The sequence below is a fragment of the Telopea speciosissima genome, chromosome 3 (genome assembly GCF_018873765.1).
Source record: "Telopea speciosissima isolate NSW1024214 ecotype Mountain lineage chromosome 3, Tspe_v1, whole genome shotgun sequence".
Lineage (NCBI taxonomy): Eukaryota > Viridiplantae > Streptophyta > Magnoliopsida > Proteales > Proteaceae > Telopea > Telopea speciosissima.
This window is the reverse complement of record NC_057918.1, coordinates 65710427-65723561: the sequence shown is the minus strand read 5'-3', so window position 1 is coordinate 65723561 and position 13135 is coordinate 65710427. Positions and strand designations below refer to the sequence as shown.

General features: G+C 36.6%; 1 protein-coding gene across 6 annotated transcripts in view; it reads right to left on the bottom strand.

Annotated features, from left to right (window-relative positions):
* Positions 1–1230: 1230 nt before the first annotated feature.
* The window catches only part of LOC122655543 (tuberculostearic acid methyltransferase UfaA1-like), a 54147-nt gene continuing 42242 nt past the window's right edge, over positions 1231–13135 (bottom strand). For 5 of the 6 annotated variants that reach the window (XM_043849734.1, XM_043849735.1, XM_043849737.1 and 2 more), the window contains 13 exons: positions 12175–12277; positions 11871–11966; positions 11715–11770; positions 11500–11653; positions 9968–10030; positions 9771–9830; positions 9516–9677; positions 8589–8662; positions 8354–8447; positions 8006–8142; positions 7828–7908; positions 2385–2490; positions 1231–1530 (listed from right to left, as the gene is read on the bottom strand). In XM_043849734.1, the coding sequence (XP_043705669.1) occupies positions 1459–1530; positions 2385–2490; positions 7828–7908; positions 8006–8142; positions 8354–8447; positions 8589–8662; positions 9516–9677; positions 9771–9830; positions 9968–10030; positions 11500–11653; positions 11715–11770; positions 11871–11966; positions 12175–12277 (1258 nt within the window). In that variant the 3' untranslated portion in view covers positions 1231–1458. The remainder of the gene's footprint in view (positions 1531–2384; positions 2491–7827; positions 7909–8005; positions 8143–8353; positions 8448–8588; positions 8663–9515; positions 9678–9770; positions 9831–9967; positions 10031–11499; positions 11654–11714; positions 11771–11870; positions 11967–12174; positions 12278–13135) is intronic. The other variant, XM_043849736.1, reaches the window with a different exon arrangement.

Genomic DNA, 13135 nt, shown 5'->3' with positions numbered 1-13135 from the left:
CAAGCGGGATTCAAATTTATGGAGATGTAGACCCTAAGATAGATCCCAAGGTCCCCCCCCCCCTTTTCACATCTAAGTTTCTACCGAAAGAACTTGTCAAGTGGCAAAATAATCTTGGACTTACATTATGGAAAGTGCATGGTACTGCTCTTACCCTGTCTGCATGCATTGATATTCATATGCCAATACACGACAAAATAATTGATTAAATTAGACTCCGAAATTTAACATGTGATCAATCTGCATTATTCCCTTGATGTCCAACAGCCAGAATTGCTATATCGCCCTTCCAATTGACAAAAATGAAATATCACCCAAGATTCCAGCCTTATCAATTTCTGGGTGAAAAGGGTAAAAAAAAAAAAGTGGGGGCGGGGGGGGGGGGGGATGCGGATTGGTTACATGTGAGCAGAAGATCCTAGGGTTCCCTTGCCCACAAGATCCTAGGGTTCACTTGCCCACAAAATTACAGCCCCCATTTGACTTAACATGTGGCAAAACCAAGGTCCACCTGGAGAACCCTCTTCAGACTTTTCTTTTTAAGCTTTCAACATATTCTTGTTAGATTTTAAAAGGAAAGTAATAAGCAAATAGGAGAAAAGCTGATAGAAAGCATTTCAACGATACATTAGAAGATATTACTGGTTGTACCTATCAGTCTATCACATGTATGACATTGTTAAGCAAGACATTGAGCTCAAGTGCTTAGTAGTGTGGATTGGAATCATAAGACCATGTCATGTGGTAGAAAGACAAGCAGTCAACTTGAGGACCATTGCTTCATATATCCAAATGAATTTTTATAAAATAAGCGGGTAAATTACACGTCACTCCCCTGGTTTTCAAATGAAACTCAAATCACCCCCTGTATTAAACCCCAATATGACAAATTAGTCCCTACTGTTAGTTTCATACTGTTAAATAATGATGTCAGCTAGTTAAATAAATTTAAATCCCTTGTAAAAGAGGGGAGAGATGAAAAGTGAAAATGAAAAAAAAATGAAAATGAAAAGTCAAATTTGAAAAGTTAAAATTTGAGACTAAATTTGTCATTTCACTTTTTGGTTTGATTAAGTTAACACCGATACTATAGAGGGGGACGGATGAGTTTTTTTTCAAAAACCAGGGGGTGATTTGAGTTCGTTTGAAAACCAGGGGGTGACGTGTACTTTACCCAAAATAAACTAATGCTTGTTGTGGAAGGAATTGTGCATATTGGAATTCGGTTTGTAGAAGTTAATCACAATTCAATCCTTCTATTCAAAATTCTGCCAATAAATGCTCAGTGTAACAAAGATTATGATGGTTCAACACTTGCTTTCCTTTCTGGGACAGCAGAAAATACCCAGTTTCCCTTGCAATGATAGAATAACCCAACCCTTGGAACTAGAGGGACAAAAAATATATGAAAAAAAGAAAAAGAAAAAGATGGAGATAATGGGGATCACCTAAAGATTTTCAGTATGCTGAGGGTACACTTCTGTATGGATCGCTGAATGCCGTATGGTTCCCTGGACGTGAAAATACCATCTGCAGTTTGAGAGGAAGATAAATTTTTAGTTCTGGCATTCTCCAGTGGTTGACAAATTTGGTGGCTAGGTAAAGATGTGTTTTCATCTCATGTCTATGTTTTAATGTCCCATGTCTGGCAAACCTAGCAAGCTGCAACTTCTTTAGCTGTTATTTCAACTTAGACTAGGGTGGACGAATGAATAAAAGCCACTAATGTTTCAGTAATTCTGATATACAACACACTCGTAGAGTATGATTATGTGAAAATACCTCAGCAGAGAACGCAAATTTTATCTGAACCAGTTAGTATATGAAATGGCAACCTGCTATGTTAGGTCAAGTCTAATAAGGTTCATACCCCAGACCTTGTCTGAAATCCATCTTCTGCTACTATTCCCCACTAATTCTCCAAAAAAATATATGTAAATTGTTGAATTCTTGAAAGACATGACCACTGACGAAGAAAACTGAAGAGATAATTTTGTAACCGGAACTATCCCAGTAGTCACATGGGCACCTCATCATCCTCCAGGAAATGAGGTTTTCTTTCCACACCATTTTGGTATGTCGATATATTCAAAAATTTCATAGGAGGCTTGACCACTTAGCATACAGATTACCTTAATGTGAGTTAGCTCACACAATGAGTAGAGTGAGAAATTAGTTTACAGCACTTCTCTCCATTTATTAATAGCTGAGGACCAGCTCAATAAATTCTTAAATTTAATTGGTTTATAGTTTTTATCCAGGGCAAAGAATAAGGTTACATTTAGCAAACTTACTCTCCATTTCTCTTTCAAAATATCCAGGCAAGGGGTAATTACTGAATTTGAAGTACCAAAAAGCAGTTGTGTGCAAGTTGAGTTTAATACCTGATAATTGCCCAGTGTACGCGATTTAAAACCAGCAGCACAATAGTCAAAATAATATTCCCATGTTCGGATGAATTTCTCATCAAATCCCAAAGAACGAATTTTACTGGAAATATCAAAGAGTTAAAAGAACCACAACATCAGAACCAAACATGATATTAACAAAAAAAGACCATAGCATTTGGTTAACGTAAAAACCTGAAATTACTGGAATTATATTTTGAAAATATTAATTGAATCCAAGAGTTGATGTTCCTCGATCTCATCGTTACTAGGGTTCTGTACGACTTTACATAAATTTATGAGAGACCACAAGATACGCACCACAGTCTTGATCAACAGAGGTCAGAGAAACAGAAGATAGTCTCACATTTTATTCTAGTGAGACTCTCTCTCTCTCTCTCTCTCTCTATGTAACAATGTTTCAAGTATGGAGACAAAGACATTCATAAAAACTAGAAAGAATATTTTGCCCCCAAAACATCCATGTGAATTATTCCCATCTCTAGTGACTCACTGTAATTGTGATCTTTGCAACGAAACAATTTTGGTAAAATATTTCATGGGTTTGTGAATGGAAAATAACATTGGAACGAAAGAAACAGAAGCGTAATTCACTTTCCAGAGAGTGTTAATGATTTCATTCAAAATGACTTGTCCATTAAATAAACCTAGAAATGATCCAAAATATATAATTTTCTCAATTTTTGATTGGAAATAATATAATTTTTTTTTTAATTAGAAGAAAGTTTCCCATCTGAACCAGAATTTTCAGAAATCATATTTTCCAAGAAGAGAATGATACAGCCATAATAGCACCAGGTAAGGAATATTTCGAAGGTATGCAGTTTCATTAGTGATCTGAGATGACATCGAAAAGCTTTATTTTGACCAAGAGTGCTACAGCAATTTTACTCTCTTGTAACCTCCTCATGTACTAAAATATGTACATAGTACTTGTAGAACATGATACATAAGAGTGTAACTGTCTGCACATATCATACATATTGGATTTATGAATCATGAGATAAAGTTTACAACAGAAATTGAGGTCAGCTGGTGCGTCAGGTCGGCAGCCGACACTTTAGTATATTTGGCCGATCACCCTTTGCATGGATCCGTTTGTTTTATGATCCTTTTTCTCTTGATCTCATGTCTTTCCGTCCTCTTTCTTGTAGAGCGTCCCCCGTATGCGACGCACCGCGTCGACGCCAAGATGCGGTGATAAGTAGGCAAGGGCAAATGAGAGGAATTTTGCCAACCCAGAATTGTAGGATTAGACTAGCTTCTTGGAACATTGGATCCTTAATGGATAAAAGCCTAGAGTTGATAGATGTTATGAGGAGACGAAGGATTAATAAAGTTTGTATCCAGGAGACAAGATGGAAGGGTAATAAAGCTAAAGTGTTGGACGACTTCAAACTTTGGTATGCGGGAGACCAGAGTACTAGAAATGGAGTGGGGATAATAGTGGATAATGATCTAAAGAAAGATGTAGTGGAGGTCAAAAGATTGGGTAGTAGGATTATTTCCATCAAACTAATGTTGGAGAAAGAGATTGTTAATATCGTTTGCGCTTACGCACCCCAGATAGGATTGGATGAAAGTACTAGGCGCCAATTTTGGGAACACATAAATGATTTAATGCAGGGTTTTGGACAAGATGAAAAGATAATTATTGGAGGTGACCTGAACGGCCATGTTGGAAAGGATTGCAGGAGCTATGAAGCTGTCCATGGAGGCTTCAAGGTTGGGGAGAGGAATGCGGAGACCTCAATCCTAGACTTTGCAGTAGCTTATGATCTATCCAATGTGAACACTTTCTTTGAAAAAAGAGAGGAACACCTAGTTACCTACAAAAGTGGGACCCATATCAGTCAAATAGATTTCTACCTAACTAGAAGAGATGATAGAATGTTGTGTAAGGATTGTAAGGTTATTCCTGAGGAGAGTCTAACCACCCAACATAGACTGTTGGTCCTCGATATGTGCCTCAGTACACTGAAGCGTAGGAAGATGGAACCTATGTACCATAAGATAAGATGGTGGAGACTAAAAGGGGAGTTCCGAGGCACATTTACTGAAAATATGGTCAAACAAGGGAAGTGGGACTTTGAAGGAGACACAAATGTGATGTGAAACGAGATGATGATTTGTATTAAGAGAGTTGCTAAAGAAGTTCTAGGGGAAGCAAAGGGTAGGCGTCAGGCCCCTAAGGAGACTTGGTGGTAGGATGAGGAGCTCCAAGCAGCTATCAAGACCAAGAAAGAGAGATTTAAGACTTGGCAACGGACTAAAGAAATAGAAGATAAAATGATGTATAACAAGGCCAGAAATGAAGCTAAGAAGATGGTGGAAATGGCTAGAGCGAGGAAATATGAAGAGCTCTATATTAATATAAATACAAAGGAAGGGGAAAAAGCTATTTATAAAATAGCTAAAATGAGAGAAAGGAAGAGTAGAGATTTCGACCAGGTGAGATGTATCAAAGGGGAGGATGGAAGAGTGTTGGTAAGGGATGAGGACATTGTGAGGAGATGGGATGAGTATATCTGTGAACTTCTGAATGGAGACAGTTCGAATATGACCAGACCGATTAATTGCATTAGTCATCAAGATACCACGCATTATAGATATGTACAAAAGGTTGGTGTAGCGGAAGTTAAAGAAGCACTACGAAAGATGAAAGTAGGCAAAACACTAGGCTCGAATGAGATTCCAATAGAAGTGTGGAAGGCCCTAGGAGTATCTGGGGTATATTGGTTAACCAAGTTATTTAATAAGATTATGATCACAAGGAAAATGTCTAATGATTGGAGGAGAAGCATTGTAGTCCCGGTCTACAAAAATAAGAGTGATGTAAAAAACTGCAATAACTATAGAAGCATAAAACTAATGAGTCATACTATGAAACTTTGGGAGAAGGTTATTGAAGCCCGTTTGAGAAGAGAGACTCAAATCTCGAAGAATCAATTTGGTTTTATGCTAGGTAGATCCAAGACAGAAGCTATCTACCTACTGAATATATATATATATGTGTGTGTGTGTGTGAGGATGTGGTAACTAGTGTGAGATCTGTGGGAGGCCAGGGCAAGGAATTCCCAATTATGGTTGGGTTACATCAAGGATCAGCCCTAAGCACTTATTTGTTTGCACTTATCATGGATGAGTTAACCAAGCACATCCCAGACGAGGTTCCGTGGTGTATGCTCTTCGTCGATGATATCGTTTTAGTGGATGAGACAAAAGCAGGAATCAATGCTAAACTAGAGATGTGGAGATCGACCTTGGAAACACGAGGCTTTAAGATTAGTATATCAAAGACGGAGTATATGATGTGCAACTTCAATCACACTATGATGGATGATGGCATGGTGAAAATTGAGGAGAGAAAGATACCGCCAAGTGACTATTTCAGATATCTGGGGTCTATCATCCACAAAGAAAGGGACATAGATGATGATGTTTCACAAAGAATTAAAGTGGGATGGATGAAGTGGAGAAGTGTGACCGGAGTACTGTGTGACTGACACATTCCTTTAAAGCTTAAAGGAAAGTTTTACAGGACTATTGTCCGACCTACTATGATGTATGGGGCGGAATGTTGGGCAGTTAAGAAGTGTCACATAGCGAAGCTATGTGTTGCGGAGATGAGGATGTTAAAATGGATGAGCGGCAAAACTAGGAAGGATAAAGTGAGGAACGAACGTATTAGAGCTGATGTAGGAGTTGCCTTGTTTAGTGACAAGCTTCGAGAATATCGTCTGAGGTGGTTTGGCCATGTGGAACGGAGGCCTGGGGACGCCTCAGTAAGCAGGAGTGATCAGATTCCGATTGAATGAGCTAAAGAGCTAGGGGTAGGCCTAAAATGACCATAAGTGAGGTTGTAAAGAATGAGATGCATAGTCTGGGTTTTGTGCCAAGCAAGGTTCAAGAACTCATCTCAACTCTCGAGCACAGGTTTCGACCTGGCCAAAAAGCGAGTTGGGGTAATTTTTGTTTTGAACTCGACGGTTGGTTTCGGTGGGATTTAGACCTAGTTTGGTCATGAAAGTTGGTATACAGCTTATTTTGGGACATTTAAACATAATGTCACTATCAGATTTTGAAAAATCAAATTCCAAATAGGAGTTTCAGTTAGTGGTAAACTAGGACAGACACTTCTGCCAGTTTCCAGGATAGGTACTTATTTATGCCTAATATCATTTAAGTAAATGTAAACATTTACTTAAATAATATTAGGTATAAATAAGAAAATACCATACCCCCTATTTGAATCCAATAAATATAGTTAAAATCATATTCCAAAAGGATGAAAAGTCAACCCCCCAGTTCAAGAACAAAAACTAGATTTTCGGCAGTAGGTGCAATTTTCAACTTTCTAATGCTGAGGTTTTTCTCAAATCTAAAAATAATCTAAATATGGTAAAACATTGCTAAAAACCAAAAGTGTGGTAAAATATTCATTTGTTTTGATGCCTAAAAATATTTTTTCGTTTAGAGCGATTTTGACAGCATTCACGCACACCAAATTAAGTTTGATCAGTACATAATTCATTTATATAATTCAGATTCAGCAATCTTGGATTTGTTGGAAAGCTTTGTTTTGAAATAAATAATACAAAAACATTTACTTAAATGGTATTAGGCATAAATAAGTGTCTGTACACCAAGGTTTGTATAAAAATTATTAGGCATAAATAAGTGTCTGTATACCAAGGTTTGCATAAATAGTATTAGGCATAAATAAGTGCCTCAGATACCAAGGTTTGCATAAATAGGTGTCTCAGTATACCAAGATTTCCCACCGAGATCTCGGTCGATATCCGCACTCATATAATGGTGTTTGGGTCGAAAGGCATAAATAAGTGTTTGTATACCAAGGTTTGCATAAATAGGTGTCTGTATACCAACATTTCCCACTAAGATGACCAAAACTACCGAGATCTCGCCTCTTGGTCGAGATCTGGCACTCATATAATGGTGTTTGGGTCAAAATCTCGATCGGGTCAAGATCTCAACCCTAGATTTCGACCTTGTTGGGGTAAAATGGGATTTCGACCATCATCTCATCTTGAGCTTTTGAGAGCGAGATATGCGAATTCTTGTACCATGGTGCCAAGTATGATCTCAGATAGAGCTTATTGGAGGGCAAAGATCCACGTTGTTGACACCATGTAGCTGGGTTTCTTCTTGATTTTATGGGCTATCCTATTTCCTCTTACTTTCACTTTTCATTTTCCATTTCTCACTTTTTTATATCATTTACTCTCTCTTTTTTCTTTTTCTTTTTTGGTGAGGACCTCAGCTTTTTCCTACGTTGTTTTGAAAGGATCCAAGTAGCCGACCCCATTTAGTTGGGATAAGGCTGAGTTGTTGTTGTTGTAGAAATTGAGGTCAGTTGTTGAAGTAAATATAAGCACTGCATGGTTATTGTTCGTACCTCTGCTTTTCCATGAAATTCTTCCTCCAACATTTCAGTGTTTGATAGTAATGTATTCCGATATTTTCCAGGTGCTCCACACTGCATTAAATACTTCAACATATTGATAAAATTGTCACAAAGAAAAGGATGAGAAGCTAAGCTAGTCTGATAATTTGATGGTAACATTAATTTTCACCATAGTCTAGATGATGACGCCATTGCCGATGTTACTCTACTCAAAGATGGAAGGCATCCACCAGGGAAAATGTATTCTTTTATAAAATCAGAGCTTTGTCTGTACTCATCATACCGTTCATCAGGTATTGATATAAACTGCATAAAGATCAACCATGGTCAGTGACAGCGCTCAGGCCAATGAGCGAACACCTTTGGTTCCATCTCAAAAAAATTGAAGAGAATATGAAAGAAATTGAATGGAGAAGTTCTACTGAAAAAGAGTTACATATATCTAGCTAAAACTACAAGCTAGTCAAGTGGTACATCACTAAGACCCAGGGTGTAATTAACAAACTGTGTGGTTAACCTGTAGAACAAGAAGACCATCTTCGGCCAACACCGAATCACAACAGCCAAAGAAGTCCTCCATGAATTCATGGCCAACCCCTTCTATCATCTCACTGTCAAAATTAAAGTCAGGAATTAACAAGTGCATGATAAACACTCATAGATATTGGAGTTGTTTGCCTACCTCCCCCCCCCCCCCCAAAAAAAAAAAAAAAATAGCAATTAATGGATATTGGAGTTGACCAGGAACTCACCATGATATAATTCTGTTATATTTGCAAGAGCCAGGCAATTGTCGGTAGTCACATAGAAGGAATTTTATGCGGTCCTGAAAGTAAAGTTGATTAGAGTTACATGAATCTTGACATTTAGGAGACATTTCTCTCTAACAAAATCATGTCCATAGGAGTTGCATATAGAAATTGCAAAGCGTAGGGAAAGCAGGTCAGGTTGAGAATCCCAAATGGGTTCCCATAAAGAATATGGAGGCCTGTTCTTGACCAATAATGAGAAGCACACTGATGTCAAATCATTTTAGCTCTCAAATTCAGATAATATTCATTTGACTGTATTTTTACTTCTCTGTACTGATTCAAAAGATGAAAAAGAGATTGTCATCTAAGGTAATACACAACAACTGAGATTTTTGTGAAGCATAACTAAGCATGTACAAACCATACTGGCATATGACAGTAGGAGAAACTAATGCAATTAGGAATGAACTAAAAATAAGTATAATTGACAATGCATAAATTATACCTCTAATGAAATAATGAATCCCTAAAATACATAAAATCTCTCAGCATTCCAAGTTGCAGCATAAATATGAACAACCTAGACAAGAACTCTATTCAGCTTCCTTAATACTATTTACTAAATATGTTCACAAATTTTTTTAATGGTATTATAAAGGATAAAAAAGATATCAATTGACATTATTTCCATATAAGTTTAAGATCTTAGACACCAATAATTTTATTCCTGGAGTATTTCTTGGAGTATGTTTCTTCAAACATTCATGAAAATCTGAAGTGATAAACTGATAATATTGGCATACCATGCAAAGGGGAAAAAAAATATAAAGGAGCTACAGGAAAATAGCTTTGAGAATATGTTAAAAAATCTATATTTCACATTTATTGTTCATAACACAATAAGAGAGACTTGAAGACATTTATGACCTGAAGCCCTGCTTCCTTTACTTTTCTTTCGGCAAATTTCAGTTGCTCTTTGGAAAGGGTAATGCCAGTATACTTGCATCCTGTTCGTTTGACGACTTCAATAGCTAAGCTTCCCCAGCCACATCCAATTTCAAGAATTTCATGCTTTCCATCAATTCTGGCCTGGATATGTTTATAAAGAGTCAACAAAATCAAAAAGTATGTGGCTGAAGTTTTCCAAAGACGAGTCAATAAGGTTGTTCTAGAGAAACTTACTTTTTCAATCAGAAGAGAGATTTTCCTCATCTGTGCAGTCTTCAAGTCTTCATTCTCCTCCTATCCGACGATTTTGCACATGAAAGTATCATAATTAGGAGGATCTTTGACATAAGATAAATTTAAAAAAAAAAAGGAATCAAATTGATTCCATATATTATCTAAAGATAAATTTGTTGCAAGGAAGTGAGGGGAACCTTAAATATTGCAGAAGAATACGTCATTGTTTCATCCAAGAACAGAGCAAAGAGGTCATTACTCTAGAACACCAAAAAAACGAGGAAAAAAGAACAAGTCTTAGGATTACATTCAAGGTAATAAAATTAAAGGCAATCATTTCATAATAAAGAAGACAGAAACCACATATTTATAGGAAACAAAGCCATATTATCAAGTTATACATAAGAGAGAACCAACAGCAGCAGCATGAACAAAAAGTTGATAACATCAAATACAGCACGATATAAGGATTTTGGGGCCTAATATCCGAAGTAGATCTTGTATAATACGTTACAAGGTGCATTTAACACATCCAAACCAAAATGCAACCAATGTTATTTCAAAATAGAAAAAGAAAAAGTAAACAGCCCCCTTTAATGATATGCAAATACAGCACCAACCCTCAAGGTCTTCCTATTACAGATTTCGTATGATATCTGAGCTACACAGGTCAAATGGGCATGAATCCTTATCACCATTTAGTTTAATGATTGAAAATTCAAAAGATAAAAAAACTAAATGATCCCCATTCGTTGATTATCATGAACACTGGTTTTGTAATATGTAAAGCAAGGTTATTTCATAAGAACCAAAACCGGTTAAGCAGGTCATCAAACATTTGTGAAACTAACTCAGATACCAGTGTCCTTTCTAAATGCAATGAACTTCCAAATTTAGATGACATTATCTATCTATAAAACCTTAAAATTGTAAAATAATGTTTCTCACCCTATGCTATGGGAATGGATATATGAATAATTTATGTACATAAATCGCCGCCTAGGATGTTCCTGTGGATTAGTCAAAGAAACCAAGCAAAAGTCCCTTTCATAGTTTTGAGTAATCAAATATCCTGCTCTTATGAATATTCATTGTTTCCATACAACAGTATATCAAAAGAATCAAAATCAAGACACACATAAAATAACTTGAGTTACTTGCCAAATGATGGCACTGGTGATTGTTCGCTTTCAATCAATTCTCTCAGAGTTGGTAATTTCATTGGATTGGAGGCTAAAGTAGCCTTCAATGTCCATAAATACTATGACACGCACACACACAACTCGATCTAAGGTAAAAGTATGCTCAAGAATAGCATTCACGCCAGGCTCTTACTTGTAAACTCATCTTCTCTCTTAGTTTGCTAATTATGTTTGGTCACAGATATAACTATATAAGCACATTCTTACCAGCTAATAGACATTGTAGAACTGCAATAAATTTGAGGCACACACATATGTGTATCACAAATCTTTAATAATACAAATTTTCTAAGGATTTTCCTAGATCAACCACAACTCTAATAATAGATCAATGGTTGACTACTTGACTCAACTGGAAATCTCACAAGTTACACACACTTTGCAGTGGGAAATAAGTGACCACTTTGTAATAAATTAGACAAAACTTCAAATGACAGTGCATTAAAAAGACACTGTCACGGAAAATTCCTAACTGGAAAAAAAAAATAGTTAGAGATATTTATAAAGTTGACACCAATGGAGCACACCAAATCATAATGACGGGAGATGTTCCTCCGAGCTTGTGTGAGAGTGTTTTGCCTTGAAACATGACGGTAGAAATACTTTGCAGATGCAATTGCAGCAGTGAAAAGTAATGGTGTCCACCAACCCCTGGGGCCAGAAATTTTTAAGAAGTAATGACTTTTAGTAGATAAATACTATAAACAAAACTTTGTAGCATATCTAGTGATTAGAAGAATACCTTTTATTATTGTGCTTTGTGATAGAATTATTCGAATCCCTGTTAGCAATGAAAATCTGCAAACAAGAATTTAGAAAAAGGAAATTTTGGAATAAAAATCTACAAAACCTGTAAGAATAATTGGACCACTGAAGTCAAACATAAACTATTTCTTACCGTGAACAAATTTAAAAGACCATCTTCCTTATCAATAAAAGAGAAATCGCCATTTATATATGCATCTGCAAGGCCTAAATCAGCTTGTGTAGCAACCTGTGAAAAAATCCTGACGCTGTTCAATAGTGGCATACTTTTTGTATAACTTTTTTTTTTTTTGATAAAATCAATTTCTTCGCCATTTGTATAATGGGAAAATTACATTTCAATCAGTAATTCGCTTTTATCCTTCTACGTTCCTTCTCCCTAACAAAAAGCGTCTACTGTCCAGTCAAAGAAAACGTCAACTAACAAGGGTACATACCTTCCAGTAAAACTGGGGATCATGAACTTTTAGGACAGCTTTAAGAGGACAGATTTTGCTAGTTCCTTCAAAAGAAAGAACAGTGCCTCCTTCTTCTAATAAACTGCACAAATCCAAAACACATTTTTTTTTAAGTAACATAATTTTATTAGACACTTGCTGAAGAAAACTGTACAGTATACAGGCTATATTTATGTACTCCGTAGATTAGTCTATATATCCAAAAGTACATTAGGTCTGTAGAAATAAGTGAATGGCTTACTATGATAGCCCTCCACGATATGTATTTATAATAGTAAAGCTGGAACCTATTACAAATAGGACTCCTATTACAAATGACTCTAACTCTATAACTCTAACTCCAACTAATTAAATAGAGTTAGAATGGAACTAGGAATGGGAAATAACTAAAATAGAAGTAACACCCCATGGGTCGATCTTATATTATGGATCGACCCATGTCACACGATATACCCATATTCCAACACTCCCCCTCAAGTTGGTGCGTAGATATCAGTCATGCCCAACTTGCACACTAGAGGTTGAAAAACTTTTCCACTTAAACCTTTGGTGAACACATCAGCCAGCTGTTCTCCAGATTGAAAATAAGGAACACAAACCGTCCCATTATCCAGATTCTCCTTGATAAAATGACAATCAATTTCAATATGTTTCGTCCTATCATGCTGCACTGGATTATGGGCAATGCTTATTTCTGATTTACTGTCGCAGTAGAGTCGCATAGGCAGAGTAATAGGAATGCTCAAATCTTGTAACAAGGTTTTGAGCCACAATAGTTCACAAATACCAAGAGCCATAGCTCTAAATTCAGCCTCTGCACTGGAATGGGCCACCACTGTTTGCTTCTTGCTGCGCCATGTAACACAATTTCCACCCACAAATGTACAGTAACCTGAGGTGGATTTTCGATCATGGGAACCAGCCCAATCTGAGTCAATGT